The sequence below is a fragment of the Lissotriton helveticus genome, chromosome 6, assembly GCF_964261635.1.
Source record: "Lissotriton helveticus chromosome 6, aLisHel1.1, whole genome shotgun sequence".
Classification (NCBI taxonomy): Eukaryota; Metazoa; Chordata; class Amphibia; order Caudata; family Salamandridae; genus Lissotriton; species Lissotriton helveticus.
This window is the reverse complement of record NC_136067.1, coordinates 226,204,757-226,223,951: the sequence shown is the minus strand read 5'-3', so window position 1 is coordinate 226,223,951 and position 19,195 is coordinate 226,204,757. Positions and strand designations below refer to the sequence as shown.

Here is a 19,195-nt window from a genome sequence, read left to right as displayed (position 1 = left end):
AGCTCACCACAAGTGTACACTTGAAACAGCACCCTGCCCAGGTAAGGGCTCCCCCCATAGCAAAGGGGGCACTTCTAGCCCGCAGGGCCTCGTAAAGGGGGTCTACACCAGCACGCCCCCTGCTCTCTCAGCGGGGCACAGGGAAACAAGGGACCTCCCGCGCTAGTCTTGGCGTGCTTCTCTGGCAGGGCTGCGGCAGCGCTCTGAAGTTGCGCGCCTACCTGGCCGGCTCCGCTGCTGCCTGCATTGCGTCCATTAGTGGGTCGGAGCCTCACCGGCAGGGTGGGGACGCTCACCGCTCCCGGCTTGCTCCCTCAGCTGCCGGCAAACTGCACCGGGCTCCAAAGCTCTCTCGTCGCTGCAGGCCGCTGCTCACTCACCAGGCCGTCGCCATCTTGTCTCGGCCTGTCCAGGCTGACCCAGGGCGAGCTACTCGGTGGTCTTCCCCATCAGGGCGCAGCAGGCTCTTCCCCGGCTGCTCCACTCCGTTGCTTGCTTCGCGGGGGGCCCCCCAGGGTCCGGCCCCCCAGTATGCCGCAGGTCCCCGGCTGCCCGACCAGGCAAGGGCTATGCCCCCAGCGTCGCGCCAACCAGGCTACCACCACCGGCGCTAGGGAACACCCGCGAATCAGTGCTCTCTTCTGGCAACACCGGAGTTGCACTCCACCCTCCGTCGCACCTTTGCGGCCGGCAGGAGCAATCGCTGGGTGTTGGATAGACCTCCCTGCGGCTACGTCCCGCCGCCGTCACTGTCTGGGCGCCATCTTGCTGAGGCTCATCTGAGCCGCCCACGGCACACGGAGCCACAATCTGGGGGTAGGTAGCTCGTGCAACCCTTCTCAATGGGCACCGTGGGACCCCCTCCCTCTGCGCTTTACTTGCCGGCGCGGTGTAGGGGGGCACAACGTGTGGGAAACACCGGGGGCGAAGGGCCGCGGCGGGGAGCCTCAGCACACCACGTCCAGTCAGGTTGCCATCTTGGCCACGCCTCCTGAGTTTATTTTAAGAAATAGGAAGAATGCACATTCTCTAGACACACACATTGTTTGCAATGCATCAAACCTAATAACAGATATAATGGCCAAATTCAATGGAAGTACCTATGATTCTACTATATTTAAGCAGAAAGGGATTTATGCATGGCTTCTTAGAAGAGAATTTGAAGACTGATGTTTTCTTGGTAATTCTTAATATATTTACTCCGGTATATGCTGATCAGGGCCATCCATTTAGTTTCTAAAATATTATTCACTTTAACGTTGTAGGAGATAGCGCTCAAGCTTTGAGCTCATGGATTTTAACACTGTTTCTTAACCCTGCAGTACCAAGTTAGCACTGCTATAAAGCTGTGCAGAAATGTACACAATGTGTGATTTGAGAGTACATTTGAGGTGCTAAAAAGTAATTTCTTCTGTCTCCATAAAAGGGGTCCCCAGTATACACCATAGACAAGATACAAGATAGTAGCAGAATGTGTAATATATCTCAACATAGCAACACAAAGGGGAATAGCAGTAATCTTTTCAGAGCTAGAGTAGCATGAAGATGATTTTCTAAAACCACACCATCAATCTCATGATGACTCAAGGGCAGGAGAAGGAGGAACACGGCGTGCAGAGATCACTAGGAATTATTTCTAAAGTCAAATTTATAAAGAAAATCCACACAACAATGTTACCTTTATCTTAACTATAATACAATTACTTTAGGTTTAGACATATTGTCAATGTTTTTTATCAAACACAAATCAAATAGTTACAGAAAAACCCTATTTTTTAACATTGCAATTTGTAACAAATGGAATGGAAAGACAATAAGTAATATAAGGGGAAAACATATGACTAATGCTTCTTCCTCCCTCTCACAAAACGTTCCCTTCTCGGGGTCTCAACATTAGGAATTCCTGATACAGAGCTTACCAGCGGTTTGTCTGCACACAAACTAAAAGCGAGTGGGACGCAGACTTATGGCTTCCGGTACAGAGATGCTACTGAGAAGTGAAGCTTCTTCCTCTTCACCCTCACCTAATTCATCAGTCATGGAGATGTGTGAGGTCTGTACATATTCTAACGCACTCTTGACTTGAACAAGGCCAAGTGCAACATCCTCAGTGTAATGACCCATCTCTACCTGCATGTTGACCGTGGATCCCCTTCCGCGGTTTTATTTAGATTATCTAAAACATCTTTGATGTTTTCAATGTTTTCATTCATGGACACTGTGTATTAACCCCTTCAGTGCTAAGGACATGATTGACATGACATTAGAACTGGTGCTTGGATACAGAAGATTTCAAGTACGACCTTGCACCCTCCTGCATGTGCAGCGCTAGCACTCCCTCCGCATCTTCCCCGCCATTTCACACCAGGGAATATATCTATGTATGTGAAGTAGCTGCCTCTTGGGTGTGAGTCACTCCCCTCTGGAGTGCAGATTTTTGCCTTTGCTTTAATCAGCCATTTTGATGCTGATCTGCCCACAAAGCAGACTTCATTGTGTTTTATAAAGTGAACTGTTTTTTTTTCATATGATCATTTGCAATTGTGAAGTTAATGTTTTATTTTTCCTTTTAATTGTAGTGCAGAGTTTTTGATTTCTTTGGTGGTGACTCTGCATTGGTAGAGCTGCAGTTCAGTTTGTGTAGGTATATGTATTTGGCAAAGAAACTTTTTTTTTTCCCCAAAGATATTTTTATTAGAAGTTGCAAGCACACAATCCAAAGGGACCAAAAGTGACATCATTGAGACCCACGCAGGGGAACAGCTAGATACAGCAAAAAGTTTGACACATGGCCTAAGAAAGGGTGTCAAAGGGGGAAACAGGGGGAGCTCCTTCATAGAGTCCACTAGCTAATGGAGAGGCACAGCTGTTAAGTGTGCGGAGCAAGTCCCATCGTCCATTTGCGGCTGAGGAGTATGCCAGTACAGGTGTTCTGTCCGGGAATCGAGTAGGCCCAGTGGGGCTCAGGAGATGATTAAAAAACCTACGTTCGTCGGAAGGTACACCAGAGGCGCTGAAGGATGTCACCTACAATAAAACAAACACAACATATGTAGCATCAGGTAAAAGAAAGAACACAACAAACTTCCCCGCCCACCCTAACCCACCCCCCACCCACCCATGGTGGCGGCAGCCTCCTGATAAGGAAAAAGGAAGAAGAGTGCTAAGCTCAAGTACATGGATCAAAATTGAAATAGGTGTAAAGCTCTAATGGAGGGAGGACATACGCGGCGGATGGAAGGCCCCGGGAGAGGAAAGCAACCAACGGACCCCATTTGAATTCGAAATTCTTGTATTCATCTTGGAAGATAGCGGCCATACGCTCAAGGCTCAACAGCCTCCAGCGCCTAGCATGCCACAAGGAAATAGCTGGGGCTTCCTTCTTCCAGGCGGCTGCCAGGGTGATCTTGGCAGCGCCAATACAGAGCCACATAATCGCCTTATCCGCTCGGGTCTGGAGTTCTAAAGAGGGGTCGCGAAGCCCAAGGAGGACCTCCGCCAGGGTAGTCGGGACAGGATAGCCCAGCATGTCTTTGATACAGGCCAGGATTTCATCCCAGAAAGGTCGAATAGATGGGCAGTCCCACCATATGTGGCGAAAGTCACCTAGGAGCCCGCAGCCCCTCCAGCATCTGTCCGAGGTTGAGGGGAATATTTGTCGCAGTTTAGAGGGGTGGAGATACCAGTCCATCATGGTCTTAAGGTGTGCCTCCCTAAGAGCTATGGAGTGATTGAATCTGTGAATGTCGGACCAAAGATGAGTCCATTCCTCGTCTGCAATGGGGCGTTTGATCAGGTCTTCCCACATGCTCATATATCTGGGCCTCGGGGAGTGTGTAGTCGTAAGTAGAAGGGTATAAAGGAAGGAAATCACCCCCTTCATAGTGGACGCAAAGAAAGGCTTCAAATTTAGTGAGTGGACGAGTGGCTGCCTCTCGGAGTTGGGGGTGAAGAACACAGTGCATGAGCTGTGCATTGTGATAGTGCTCCCAGTCCCCGATGTCAAACTCTATTTTGCAGTCATCAAAGGTAAGGGGTTCGTCATCCCGGAATAGATGACTCAGTGCGAGACGGCCCCCCTTTTTCCACGCCACAAAGGGGCCTTCGGTGAAAGCAGGTGGAAAGAGGGAGGTGTGATGGATTGGTGTTAAGGGGGATGGGAAGGTAGTCCATCTATCGTCGCCCGATAATGTTCCCAGACTTTAAGCGTGGTGCGGGTCGGTGTGCTAATGTATGCGTTAGGGGGTCTATCAGAGCGGGGCCGCCAGATTAAATCCCAGATGGTCCTACCTGTCACACTGCGGTCCATATGCAACCAATGCTTTTCAGAGGTTTTCTGGGTCCATTCGACTATTACTCTTAGTTGGGCCGCCTTGTAGTACAGGTGAATGTCAGGAACTCCCACCCCTCCATTCCCTCTAGCGCGGCGGAGCAGGGAGAAGGAGAAACGCGCTCGCCCCCCTTGCCAGATAAGCGGTACAAAAGGGGGTGGTGATGGACGGAGCATCTGAATCAATCAAACACTCACACCCAGTCAAAAGATCTGGGTTTAATCCATCACCGTTCTTTAGCCCACTCTGCCACCCCAGTTCAGACATGGCTATATGCAAATCAGTCTGACCCTGTGCCTCATGGGAACAGTCCAGCCCGAACTGCCAAGCCATGTCTTCCCTGGACCGGAAACAAGCTTCCAAGGACCGGTCTCTGGCATTCCAGCCGTCTTCAGCCCGGCTTGCTTGAATCCAGTGGCAAAGTGAGCAAGGGACTCACGTCTGAGCATACCCTGCCACACTTATGGCGGCCAAAAGCGGTACATCTTTTGTACTTTTGACTTAATTTGTCAGAAAAAATCGGGGTCTAGATCAATAGGCAGGGCCTGGAATAAATAGAGCAGTTTAGGCAGCAGAGTCATCTTTATTGCATGGGTCCGCCCCAGCCAAGAAAGGAAGAGGGGCTTCCATTTTGTGAGTTCCGCCCTGAGGCGGGCGAAGATGGGGGGGAAGTTAGCGCTATAGAGTCCGCGGTTAGTCGGTGTCAAATAGACCCATAAATATTGGATGGAAGATGTAGCCCACGCCAAAGGGGTAATTGAACGCAGGTTAGCCACTGTGTCTGGCGGCAGAGTGAGGTTGAGTATAAAGGACTTCCAAGCATTTATTTTGAAGCCGGAGATTAGTTCATAACGCTCACGTTCAGTGTGCAGTTGTGGTAAGGAAGTCTCGGGTTCCGTGAGGGACAGTAATAAGTCATCCGCCAAGAGCGAGATTTTATGAGGTTCACCAGCGAACGGGATCTCTTTGATGTCTGGATTGCGACGGATTGCCAAGGCCAAGGGTTCAATACTAAGCGCAAAAAGTAGAGGGGAGAGGGGGCAGCCTTGCCTGGTGCCCCTCAAGTGCATAAAAGCGTCTGAGCGTGCCCCGTTCCCACCACTCTAGAGTTGGGGAGACGGTAGTTCACTCTCAGCATGTCAATAAATTTGGGAGAAAAGCCAAAGGCCTCCAATGTGTTGAAGAGGAAAGGCCAGTCGACTCTGTTGAATGCCTTCTCGGCGTCGAGTCCAACTAGAATCGCTGGTATATGGCATCTGTTAGCTTTTTCAATGAGGTGGATGATTCTACGGGTGTTGTCATGAGTTTGCCTCCCAGTGATAATGCCTGATTGGTTTGGATGGATAAGTAGGGGCATAAGATCATTTAGTCGCTTGGCAATTATGGAAGAGTAAAGTTTTGCGTCTAGATTGAGAAGGGCTATTGGCCTGTAAGATCCACAACATTGAGGGTCCTTCCCCGGTTTAGGAATAACTGATAGGACAGCCTCGGCCATGGTGCCTGAGGTCCTTCCTTCCTCTGCCATTTTGTTGAACAGGCTAACGAGATGGGGAGAGAGCTCGAGGGTGAAAGTTTTATAAAAGAGGGCTGTGTAGCCGTCCGGGCCCAGGGCTTTATTGACTTTCAGAGAGTTAATAGCCAGGGTGACGTCCGCGACAGTGATGGGGGCAGTAAGGAGGTCATTCCAGGCTTCGGAGGCCTGAGGTAGGTGCAATGTTTTGAAGTATTCCCGTTGGGATTCCGCATCAAGCGAGTCCCCAGTATAGAGGTCCTTGTAAAAGGTCCCAAAACGGGCTGCCTTTTCTTCATCTTTGTGTGTTACCCTCCCTGCTGAGTCAAGGATACCGCCTATATACTCTTTCTCCCGTTTATCTCTCAATTGGCGGGCTAAATGCCTACCAATTTTGTTGCCCTGCGAATAGGAAAGATGGCCCAGTTTAAGGAGGGTATGTTCTGTTCTGTTCGAGTATATAGCCTGTAGTTTGCCTCTAAGGGCTGTGAGTTGGCGCTGTGTTTGCCTCTAGGGGTTAGTTTTATGGGATCGCTCAACAGTGAAGAGCTCAGCTTCAAGGGCCTCGCGTTCACCAGCCCGCTGTTTATTCAGAGCAGCGTTGAGGGCAATGCATTCACCCCTAATAACCGCCTTCATCGCGTCCCAAATGGTGAACTCCGAGGTGTCGTCTGGGGGGTTGTTTTCATAGAAATCGTTGATGGCGGTACGCAGTGTAGTGCAGGAAGTTTTGTCGCGCACAAGGGAGGACGGGTGATAAAGATCAATTTAAAATGGTCAGGCTATTTCAGAAGATGTTTCCGTAGTAAAATTTGCCCGGCGTAAACGCCTCTAATACCATACGAAGTTATCCAATAAAGAGGCAGGCGCTGGAGACAGGAAACAAGTTTATTCCGACGGATCAGAACACATCAGATCAGACAGCAAGGTATCGTCTCGAGGTGCTCTCCCAAATTCTCTGAGAGCTGGTCTTTTATACACTGGTCTTAGACATGTGAACGTCCTTTATTACAACAGGGACATTGTAGAGCATGAGAATGACATCCCCGGCACCCCCCCCCCCCAATTCCGGCCCGTTCCAACACATGACAACAGTAGAGGCTCTTTCCCCCTCATGTGGTCGGGAGGGGGCTATCATGCAGCTGAGTGTTCTGCCGATTCCTTTGGAATGTGCGCCTGATCGAATCTCGGGGATGGGGAGGTCGTGATCAATAGTGGCCTCTTTCAGGAGAGGCGAGTGCATACAGTAATGGGCAATAAACTGTATCCTTGGGCTAAAGGATGACCAGCGGTCCGTGCTGACGTTTAGGCTCAGAGGAAGGGGTCATCAAAGGAGGGGTATTCATGGAGGGACAGGAGGTGTTGGTCAGGCGCGGGGTGCGATTCTCTGGGACAGAATCATGGGAGGGGAGGGCTCATGACTTGTGCATGAGAGAGCGGGGGCAGTCAGGGTGCATGGGGGACGCTTGCAGGGTCAGGGAAGTGCGCTGATGAGCGATCGTGAACAGGGAGACCATGGTACCTAAAATGGCTGTCGTGTATGCTCGTACGTGGGTCTGCAAGATGGCGTAGATGATGTTCAATACACAAACTAAAATTTCACAGTCCTCCCTTTAACATGTCTCGCCAGCTTGTTAGTTCGGATCGATCCCCATGAGACCACGCACCTCTACCTTGTATAGGGGACTCATGTGCTCAGGTTTAAAGTTCAAAGTCTTTGGGCACATACAGTTGGAAATGAGTGCACATAAAGGTGGTAAACATTGAATAGCTAAGCAACACCCACACAGTATCATGATCGGTATCAATAAAAATGTGAGCAATCTCCATCCCCAGTTCTTCAAAGTGTCCCAGAACCAGCCTCCAAGCGACCATCCTTCCTGTTCCTGGTGAACCTCCGAGGACAGTCTGTGGAGGTGTTCGATTGCTTTATAGACTGAAGGTGAGTTATCTGGCACGTAGGTGCAACAGCTGGAGCCGATGATACGGCATGCACCTCCACGGTCGGCCAGGACCACATCTAGAACAAGACGGTTTTGAAGAGCCACCAGGCGGACTGCCTGAAGCTCAGCCGTGTTGTTGGCGAGGACGCCAGCGGTGATGTTAATGGTTGTTTCCAATGCCTGAGTCAGGTGTCGGATTGCGCGGCTATTGGCCATTGGTCCCCACAGAGGAACAAGTCCCTTTGCTGCATCCAGGAACTGTGCTCCGGTGGAGTCGGCTTGTTCAACATCTCCAGCGCGCTTTTGCCGGTGGTGGTTGGCTGGAGCCACATACGTGGGAGGAAGAATGAAGGCAATGTAGCACGTACCCTTCCAGCCTTTTGGGAGCCACGTGTAAGCTTTGGTGCCACAAACAAAGTACATATTCGGGGAAGCAACAAAGGAAGGGGGGTCAGCTGAGACCAATGTTTTGGTGATGCGACAAGAACTGTGACCCACCAGCTGCTTTCCCTGTCCTTCGAGGCATACGAGTCCTGTGTCATTGATGACGGACAGGGCCGCAGTCAGGGTGGCAGCCGTTTGTTTCCGTAGGTGGGAGAAGGTGGATCTGGCTGGATTGTGGAGCACTTGCATTTCGACTCTTTCTTTGGCTGGGATGTTCGTAAGGAAGGTCGAACCTGAAATTGCGGGACAAAAGGGTTTTCCTGTTTTGTTCGGCCAGAACCCATAGTAGAAGTGTGACACTGTGTGACCAGAAGTGGCGTTGTCCTTGTGGCTTTCCTGCATGAGGATCAACCAGGCGAGGCAGGAGCCGTGAACTGAGAAAGGTGAAGGAATAAAGGGGATGGAGTGTCCGGTAGCATGTGGGAGCAACCCACAGATCCAGCAGTTTGTGGCATTTGCAGCAAGGTTGTGCTGGTGCAACAGTTGTACAAAAGATTTGTTCCAGAATTCCCTACGCCTTTCTCGAAGCTGAGGTGAAAGGGTGATCAGGTGGTGCTCTTTCACGGTTGTTGGCTGGACAGTTGTTGGCAACATCTGGTGAGCGGGCGTGCTTTCCTCCAGGATCCAGAAGGAAGTCATGAGGAGGAGGCAGAACAGGGAGATAATGAAGAAAGCCATTGTCTTTGATTTGTGCAAATTGTCAGTTTTTGAATTCCTATAGTGGGTATTTCCTGTTGCTTTCGATGTCTTCTTATCTGGCGCTTCCATCATCTTCTTATCGGGCGCTTCCATCATCTTCATCTTCAAGGTGCTCGGTAGTGGGCAGAACCACAGACTTAGTTTAGCTTCTCTCCAGGTAACCCTTGGTTGCTTTGGGTCACCGTTCTGAGATTTTTAACTTAGTCAGTGGCCTACTTAGCCGAAGCTCCCTCCTTTCGACGCAGGAAATACCCTTCTCGAGATGGCACAGTGGGATCAGAGTGCTTTGCAAGTTCAAGTGCCTCAGTATCAGGATAACAGTTCAGTGATGGTCGGTCTTTGTTCAGGAGCTCTTCTTGGGTGCTGACGTTGTCTGTCGTGGCCAGGGTCGAGGAAATCTTTTTGCAATGATGGGCGTGCAGCCAGTGCTTCTTCCCCTCCACTCGAAGAGCCGTCCGAGTGGTGATCAGTACTTGCCAGGGGCCCGTCCACCGGGGTTCCAGACTCTTTGCTCGTTGAAAATTCCGTATCAAGATATAGTCACCCGGTTGGATATCGTGACCGGGACCCCTGGAAGCATCGGGGATGGCCTGCTGCACCTGTTGATGAATGACAGACAACGTTTTAGTTAACTTGTACAAATAATCTGACAGCAGGACGTCGGGGACGTCATGAATGGAGGTTGGTTTGGGGGCAGTCCAGAGGTTCATAGGCCGTCCAAACACAACTTCGTAGGGGGTCAAGTGGTGCTTAGTGGGGGTGGAGCGCATCGATAGCAATGCCAGTGGAAGGGCATCTGGCCACTTAAGTCCTGTAGTGGCCACTATTTTTGACAGTTTCAGTTTCAGTGTAGCGTTGTGTCGTTCAACCAGGCCAGCGGATTGGGGATGGAAGACCGCATGGAACCTTTGTTTGACCCCCAACCCCTTCAGGATAAGTTGGATAACTTCAGCTACGAAGTGGGGGCCATTGTCGCTCCATAAAATTCGACAAAGGCCGTAGCGAGGGAAAAACTCTTTCAGTAGTACTTTGGCAGTAGTCATGGCAGTGTTATCACGGGTCGGATAGGCTTCCACCCATTTGCTGAAGGCACATACAATGACTAATACGTACTTCAAGCCTTGGCACCTCTCTAGCTGGATGTAATCCATCTGGAGGACCTCAAAGGGGTGGTCGGGGATCCCAAACCCTCCCCGGGGTACTACAGTTCCTTTCCCGGGGTTGTGTTGTAAGCAGATAAGGCACTGTTGGACCAGGCGTTTGGCTGAGTCGGGGATCTTGCCGTTATGCCAGACTTTGGAAATGAGTTCGATCATGGGGGCAGAACCTATGTGTGCAGGGGAATGTGCCATTGTCAGTAGGGGGATCAAGTATGCATCAGGCAGCAACCATTTGTTTGTGTCCTTTGTCCGCCAGCAGCCTTCATCGTCCCTTAGACCCACCCGTGCCCACTCAGTCAGTTCGTGTGATGTGCTGGTCGATTGGATATCCCTGATCGTTTCCCTAGCGTTGGTCCATTTTTCTGCTTGTGACCTGGTCACATACATGCGTGTCGTGGCCCTATTCTCAGCTGTGGTTCGGGCAGTGATGTCGGCTAGTGCGTTTCCCTGTCCAACTAAATCTGTCACCTTCTTATGTGCTTGGCATTCAATTACTGCTAATCGTTTGGGGAGGAGAACTGCTTCAATCAGGGCGGAGACTAGATCTCCGTGAAGGATGGGTGTACCATGGGACGTCAGGAATCCCCTTTCCCTCCACAGGAGCCCAAAATGATGAACTACCCCGAAGGCGTACTGGCTGTCTGTGTAAATGTTTGCCATGATTCCTTCTGCTACGATACATGCTCGTGTGAGGGCAATTAGTTCTGCTGCCTGTGCGGATCGTTGTGTGATGCAAGCTGTTTCAACTATTGTTCGAGCAGTTGTTACCGCATAGGCAGCAGAAGTGGTGCCGTCTGGGAGTTTGATGCAAGAGCCGTCTACCCATAGTTCTCCGTCAGGATCTGTGAAAGAAATGTCTCGGAGGTCAATTCTACTCCTAGTCTGCTCGTCCGTGAGGGTCACACAGTCGTGTATAGGGGGCACATCGGGGTCATTTTCGGGCAAGGGTAACAGTGTAGCAGGATTCAATGTCGTGCATCTCTTCAGGGTGATGTGGGGCGCAAGTAAAGTTAATTCGTATCCTGTCAGTCGTGCACTAGTCAGGTGTTGAGTCTTGGTCTGGTTCAAAAGTGTGTCAACTGCATGGGGTACTAATACTGTGAGAGAGTTCGAAAGTACAATTCCCTCACTCTGTCGGATAGAGACAGCAGCAGCGGCTACTGCTCGAAGGCAGGCTGGTAGAGCTCTGGCGACTGGATCAAGAGTGGCAGAGAAGTAGGCACAAGGGCGCTGCTTGGCGCCGATGGGCTGGGTTAGAACAGACAATGCGCATCCCTCCCTTTCGTGAGTGTAGAGGGAGAAGGGCTGGAGTAATCTGGTGTTCCTAGAACGGGTGCCGAGCAAAGGGCATCTCGCAACTCCTTAAAGGATGCTTGGCATTCGGGAGTCCACGGGAGTGGAAACGGAACATCTTTGGCCAACAGGGAAAGTAGGGGTTTTATAATGAGACTGAAATTTGGTAGCCATTGTCGGCAGAAAGAAGTGAGGCCTACTAATGAACGGACTTGCTTCTGTGTTTTTGGAATAGGGGTGTCTAGGATGGTTTGGATTCGGTCGGGTGTAAGTTTTCTCCCTTCTTTGGACAGGAGATGACCTAGGTATGTTACTTGGGGCTGACAGAACTGCAGTTTCTTTTTGGAGACTTTGTGGCCATTCCCCGCGAGAAAGTGCAAGAGTTGGATGGTGGCTGTGATTGCAAGTGGAGTGGTGTCGGCCGCCAAAAGGATATCATCGACATATTGGATCAACACCACTCCATCTGGTAGCTGGATGGCGTCCAGCTGCCTTTTTAGGGCCTGGCTGTAAATGCTGGGACTTTCAGTGTAGCCCTGGGGAGCTCTACAAAATCGGTATGAACGGTTTTTTAAAGTGAAGCCGAAGAGATAACGGCTGTCTGGATGGATGGGGATAGAGAAAAATGCATTCTTGAGATCAAGAACGGTGAAGGTGGTGGCAGTGGACGGGATGAGAGTCAGGATGGTGGCGATGTCTGAGACTACGGGGTACTGTGGCACCACCACTTTGTTGACTTCTCGCAGGTCGATGATGAAGCGGTACGCTTTCTCATCCCCCTCACCTTGCTTCTTAACAATGGGTAGGATAGGACTATTGCAGACATTGCAACCACTTCCTCTACCACTCCTGCATCTACCAAGGACTGAATAATCGCTACCAATGCCTTCTCGCCTTCGGGCGATATTCGGTACTGTGGGAGTTTCGGGAGTATCGCATCTGGTCGAACAGTTATGTGTACAGGATCGATCATCATTCGTCCTACATCCGAGTCGTTTCTGGCCCATAGGTACGGGGGTAGGGTATCGAGCAAGGATAGGTCAGCATCTGTTACAGAGCACATATGCCGTGCGGGGTAGGGTCTGGACATGCTTGGGTTATCGTACAGAATGACTCGGACTCCATCTGGGGAACACCTAATAGTAGCTCGGAAATGTTTCAGTAAGTCAATACCCATAATGGCGTCAGGGGAGTTGGAGGAGAGCAGAAACGTCGTGTCAGTGGGATTGTTTCCTAGGTCAAAGGAGATAGGTACAGACAGGGGGTTAGTGGAGGGCGTCCCATCGAAACCTATCGAGGTAATGTGTGAGCCAGACACGGGTGCCCTTGGAATCAGTCGTTTTGATAATACACTACGTGTCGCTCCGGTGTCTACCAAAAATGGAGACTTTGTACCCAGGAGCTTAGCAGTGACATAAGGACCTTGCTGGTCTACACAGAGCTCGACTGGATCCCTCCCTTGCCCCTGGCAGTCCTATGCAGAGTCGTGATCATTGTAGCCATCGGACTGTTGGTACTGATTCTGTCGGGGGCGGTCAAATGTGTTTGGTCTACCAGATCGGTCATTGGTGGTGTCGTGGGTCTGTCCTCGTCCCTGCCCTCCAGTTTTGGGGCCATTTGCCATGTCCCTTGTCTCTTTATTCTTAATCAGTTCCCGAAGGGCTGGGCATTGAGACTTCCAATGTCCAAATTCTTTACAAAATGCACATTGGTTCTCATCAAGGTCGGTTCGTGGAGCGCCAGGGGCGGGGTTGCGGTCTCTAGGGGTCGCACTCCTAGGGGCATTTGACTGGTAGTTCCCCCTATACCGTTCCCTCCCTGTGGTCACCCCCTGTAGTTGTGCAATCATTACTCGTTCCTTTAGGTCCTTTTTCTTTTTCTCAGTTGCCCTTTCGTTCTCATTCTTTTGGTGTTCGTAATACTGAGCCATCTGAAGGATAGCTGCAGGTTTAGAGGCTCCCCAACTACTTTCGCTAGTCTTTAACTTCTGGGAGACCTCTTGCGATAGCCCCTTTACATAGTTCTGCACGAATAGGTGTTGTCCGGTTGCTGTGGTCATGTCTTGGCCACTGTAGTCGGAGAACACTGTTTCAAATCGTGAGAAGTATTCTGATACGTCCTCCTGAGGTTTCTGGCGGCAGGCCGTGACTATCGACCAGTCTACCTTCTTTTCTGGGATCAACGTTTTTAGCTTCTGCACTATTTTGTCGGGGAGTTCCAGTATGTCTTTTACAGGTTTCTTTCCGGGCTCTCGCTGCCTATCTAGTTCATCGAGTTTTGTCCAGGTGTGTCCGAACAGATCTGTGTGGCCGGCTCTCCGAATTTGCTTCCACACATCAGCCGGCAGACACAACCCGAAAAACAAATCCATGTCCGCTAGAGTCATTATGGTTGAGCCCAAGGCTGTGCCTAATTCGGTATAGAATGCTGTAGGGTTTTTTCTTAAATCGGGCAGGGTTTGTCTAAAAGTTAAAATATCTTGCCGATCCCATGGTTGGTAGACCCAGTTGTACACAACCCTCCCTTTGGCATCTGCATGGTTGATATCATCGTTTGTTCCCTGACCTCTTGGGGGAACCCAATAGGGGGCGGCTTCTCTGATAGGCATCATAGTGTTGGCTGCTCCTAATGAGGGCTCAATCGTCTCATGGACTGTGAGCTTGACTTCTGGTTTCTGTTCCGCGAGGTGGCGGAAGACCTCAAGCGTTTGCATGAAGAGGTCCGACATATCGCTTTCAGCCCCATCTCCGACATCAATCTTTCTATATAGAGTCGTCAATTTAGCAGGACCTTTAGTCTGGTACCTATCCTCATATGCGTTCAGAGTGTGGTAGCTGAACCGTAAAATAAAATGCCGTCTGTGACTACCGGCATGTGAGTTGTGCATATTCATCGTATATTCTTCACTCTCCTTCCGTTCTACCAGGGTTTTTGCTATCTGGTCGATTCCATCCCGCTCATCTTTGCTCAACCTATTTGGTCTGGCTGTTAACTGTTTGCCAGTCTCAAGTTCATCTGGTGTTGTTACCACTGTGGCTGGTGCGAAGGCCGTAAGAGTCGGGGCACTAGCGCTAGGGTTACCCTCGACTGTACTCTGGACTGGTGAGTGTTGTGCTAGAGGCTGGCAGGGAGCATAAGGAGGAGGCATGTAGATCATTGGAGGACCGAGCAGTAACTCTTCATTTGCCCGTTGTTTAGAGGGCACCTCCGGGTAGAGCGTAGGGGTGGTCCTGACAGGGCATTGACCTGTCAGTCCTGATTCTTGCGTTTGTTTAACTTCCTCCCTTCTTCTTATTTCTTCATCTAGTTCTTTTGCGGCCAGATGGGCTGCTTTCCGTAATTCTTTCACTGTTTTTGCTTCCTCTCTTTTCCTGCGGTGCTCTGCTTCTTTGCGCCACATGCCGATACTATCGAGCATAGTGGGCGTTGCCTTATTTATTTTTACAGCTGCTTCTAGTGTTTTTATTTTATTTTCATCAAAAGAACCTATCAGTGGCCACTGGTTTTCAGGATCCTTTTTTGTATATTTATGCCATAACTTACTATAAGCTATAGCGACTAGTCCTTGCTTAGTAAACATGTCCTTATTAGGGGTGCCCTCCAGTGGAGCTGGATGGTTCATCTCTAATAAGTGGTCCGGGTTGACCCAACTATGAACCAATGGGGAGAAGATAGGCATGACGGATTACCATGGGGGGGCAAAAGCCTGCACTACCTATCTTTTCACTATTTGCAAAGACTGGACAGAATATTCTATTCTACACTATTTGCAAACAGAGAATACCTCCCGAAAGACCCAATTCCAAACAGTCAATGTTTGGTCAAACAATCAATCAATGAGGAACATAATAGGTACGACGTGTTAAAGGTTTGCGTTACCTACCCTTCACACTCTGCAAAGGGAGAGAGAATATTCCTATTCTTCCCCGTTTGCAGGCAGAGAAGATCCCTAAGAGAACCAACTTCGAACAATTCAATGCTCGATTCAATCAATCAATCAATGGGGAGAAAAAAAGAATAGGCACGACGTGTTAAAGTTTTGCGTTGCCTACCCTCCACTATCTACAAAGACTAAACAGAGTATGGCGATTCTGTGTTTGTTTGCAAATAGAGAATTTCTCAGAAGCGGTCAATAAGTAATACTAGTATTTTCAAACAATCAATCAATCAATTTCGCAATTTTGTCGTGTGTCACGACCTTACCCGGACCGCATGACAGTTTCTCGTCTTCCGCTTCCAGCGCCCGATCGTCCTCTACTCTCTGTTGCTATCGCGGCACTCCTGGTGGTTCCCAGTCAGGACCGTAGATCACTCGGGAGAGGTCTGCTCGGAATCAGTGAAGTTCAGATGATCGGCTGTCAGACGAGGGTCTATCGGACAGGAGCTCTTCCGATCGTTGCAGTCGTTCACTCTGTCGTCGGGACCTCTCCCACTGGATCCACGTGTCGCTGATGGGCCCCGCGTTTGGGACGCCAATTGATAAAGATCAATTTAAAATGGTCAGGCTATTTCAGAAGATGTTTCCGTAGTAAAATTTGCCCGGCGTAAACGCCTCTAATACCATACGAAGTTATCCAATAAAGAGGCAGGCGCTGGAGACAGGAAGACAGGAAACAAGTTTATTCCGACGGATCAGAACACATCAGATCAGACAGCAAGGTATCGTCTCAAGGTGCTCTCCCAACTTCTCTGAGAACTGGTCTTTTATACACTGGTTTTAGACATGTGAACGTCCTTTATTACAACAGGGACATTGTAGAGCATGAGAATGACATCCCCGGCACCCCCCCCCCCCAATTCCGGCCCGTTCCAACACATGACAACAGTAGAGGCTCTTTCCCCCTCATGTGGTCGGGAGGGGGCTATCATGCAGCTGAGTGTTCTGCCGATTCCTTTGGAATGTGCGCCTGATCGAATCTCGGGGATGGGGAGGTCGTGATCAATAGTGGCCTCTTTCAGGAGAGGCGAGTGCATACAGTAATGGGCAATAAACTGTATCCTTGGGCTAAAGGATGACCAGCGGTCCGTGCTGACGTTTAGGCTCAGAGGAAGGGGTCATCAAAGGAGGGGTATTCATGGAGGGACAGGAGGTGTTGGTCAGGCGCGGGGTGCGATTCTCTGGGACAGAATCATGGGAGGGGAGGGCTCATGACTTGTGCATGAGAGAGCGGGGGCAGTCAGGGTGCATGGGGGACGCTTGCAGGGTCAGGGAAGTGCGCTGATGAGCGATCGTGAACAGGGAGACCATGGTACCTAAAATGGCTGTCGTGTATGCTCGTACGTGGGTCTGCAAGATGGCGTAGATGATGTTCAATACACGAACTAAAATTTCACACGGGAAGTACCACTTAGGCGTAGTGGGGGCCGGGCTGCGCCACTGAAGGCAGATTGAGTAGAGACTATGGTCTGAGACCGATATGGGGAAGATTTTCGCGTCTTGGAGGGCACCCTGGAGCGACTGATGGATAAAGATGTAGTCCAATCGAGAGTAAGTGCGGTGGACGTGAGAGAAGAAGGTGTAATCATGAGCCTGGGGGAAGAGTGTGCGCCATGTGTCTAGGAGGCCCAGGTCTCGTATACGCTGTTATGTTTCCCCAGAGAAGGTGCCTGCGTCAGATCTCTGTGCGTGTGTAGTGTCAAGGTCTTTCTGCCATATTAAATTAAAGTCACCCAGTAGAATTAGGGAACCCTCAGCAAAGTCCGGAATTTTTCCCAGCATGGTGTGTAAGAAGGTGCCTGTCCAGTGTTGGGGGCGTATAAGGCAACAAACGTACAGATCCTTCCTCGCAGACGTCCCTTGACCATGATCCAAATGCCCAGCCCTGTCTCCTTGGACTCCCAGAGGTTGGAATTGAATTGCTGCTCGAAAGAGTAAAGCCACCCCCCTATGTTTGGTGGTTGCCGAGGACCTATAAATGAGCGGAAACTGTTTATGTTTTAGGCGTAGTTCATCCGACCTAGCTAAATGGGTTTCCTGTAGGGCGACTACATCTAAATGGTGGTCTACAATATATTTCCAAACCTTAAGGCGCTTCTGGGGGGAGTTCAAGCCCTTAACATTCCAAGTGGCTACGGTAATGGGAGCCATCTATCTGTGAGGTAGATCCATTGATGTTGAAGCTAGATGGTCCCTCCCTACCAGGCCCCCCGTCGCACTCTCTACGTAGAGGCAACAGTGGAATCCATGCTGAGCATCTGCACTTAAAACCCTAAGAATACAGTGGAAGAAGTTCAAAAGCCGCCACCATCCCACCCTCCCAACAACCCCCTCAAACCCCCAAGAGAAAACATGAATAGAAAAAAACGAAAGAAGAAGGCTAACTAAAAAAGTGGTCTCAGCGGTTGGCCAAAAGAGCCGCACGGAGACCATGGAAGGGCTCGGGTCCGAGGGCCCGGTCCACGCCCGCACCTGCGGGCTAGTATCGTAGCATCAGAACAGCGTTGAAATGAGCATGACACTCTGTACAAAGAGAGTCCCTGGGTAGGCGCCCCACATACCGCGCCCTGGCTTAGAAGAGGGGCCATCATGTGAAAGCTTGACATTGGAAAGTCACATGTCTCATGCTTACAGTCTGACAATTTCCCTACTACATGGAGCGATCAATATAAGTCACAAGAAATTGGAGGCCATTGCCCCAGTCTTACTCAGGAAGATCGCCAGCAGAGAGTGGGGTCCTCTACCCGGGGGTGGGCCCCGGTGTCATCAGTGCAGGGGCCGCAGCGGGGCTAGAGGAATCAACATTCCCGGCTCACCCGGTAGATGCAGGCCCCCACTGCAGGATAACGGCAGATGGGTGAGTGGTAGTCAGCATGGCAGTACCAGCCGGCATGGGTTAAGGGCTACGGAGGTGAGCCCAGAGGCGACAATCAGCGTCGCACTCCCTGAGACCATGCTGAGGTTGGTGAAGAATCTGTAACGACGGGTCTCTCTCTCGGCCCTGGTGAAGAGGTTTCTGAACTAGAAGGAATGCCCAGCAAGTCAAGGCCCTCCTGAAGATCTGTGATGTGGCGCCTTTTGTTTTTGTAGTCAAAGCTGAGCCCAAAGGGATAGGTCCATCTGTACCTGATTTTTTCGTCTCGTAGCCTGGAAGTGATAAGCCGAAGCGTTTGCCGCCTGGAGAGGGTCGCAGGGGCGACGTCTTGAAAAATGGCGCAGGAGTAGCTTTGGAACGAGACAGAATCCTTAGACCTTGCTGCTTGCACAACTGCTTCCTTGACTTTAAATGAATGGAATTTAGCCAGAACATCGCGCGGACGTTTTCCCTGGCCTCGCTGCATGTGTCCCACTCTATTGACTCTATCGAGTTTACTCTGGAGGGATTGTGGAGAGACGATCTCTGAAAAAAGGCCCACTACGAATGCCTCTATGTCGGGTCCCTCCGCGCCTTCCTCCAGGTCCCGTATCCGTAGATTCTCCCGTCGGGAGCGGTTCTCAAGATCTTCTGTTTTAAGCTGGGCCTGGGGGAGTTGTTCCTGAAGCGTGCGGACATCGTCCCGCATCTCTGTGGAGAGCCGTTGTTGCTCCTGGTGCTGTGTTTCCAGGTCTAGGACTCTGGTGCCTACACCGAGTCTATATCCTGTTGTAGAGAGGAGAGGCGGTCTGAGAGGTCAGATCTAAGCTGGTCAATAGAAGACTTGATGTCCTGGGTGATATCTTTACGAAGATCTGTCTTAAAGTCCTTGAACATATTAAGGAGCTCGGTCTTGGTGAGAGCCATGGTGGTCTGAGTGGTATTGCCCCTCAGCGAGGCGCGTTTTTCAACAGATGCAAAAAAGTCCGAAACTTTAGCAGGGGGCTTGGAAGTGGACTTCTTT

General features: G+C 50.4%; 1 protein-coding gene across 3 annotated transcripts in view; it reads right to left on the bottom strand.

Annotated features, from left to right (window-relative positions):
* Positions 1-19,195, bottom strand: part of SLC25A27 (solute carrier family 25 member 27) — a 222,540-nt gene that overhangs the window by 26,868 nt on the left and 176,477 nt on the right. The window contains exon 8 of one of the 3 annotated variants that reach the window (XM_078647655.1): positions 2,668-3,027. The exons of 1 other annotated variant lie outside the window; for it this stretch is intronic. In XM_078647655.1, coding sequence (XP_078503781.1) covers positions 3,024-3,027 — 4 coding nt within the window. In that variant the 3' untranslated portion in view covers positions 2,668-3,023. Of the gene's footprint in view, positions 1-2,667; positions 3,028-6,711; positions 9,527-19,195 lie in introns of those variants that run through there. One more of the 3 variants, XM_078647654.1, reaches the window with a different exon arrangement.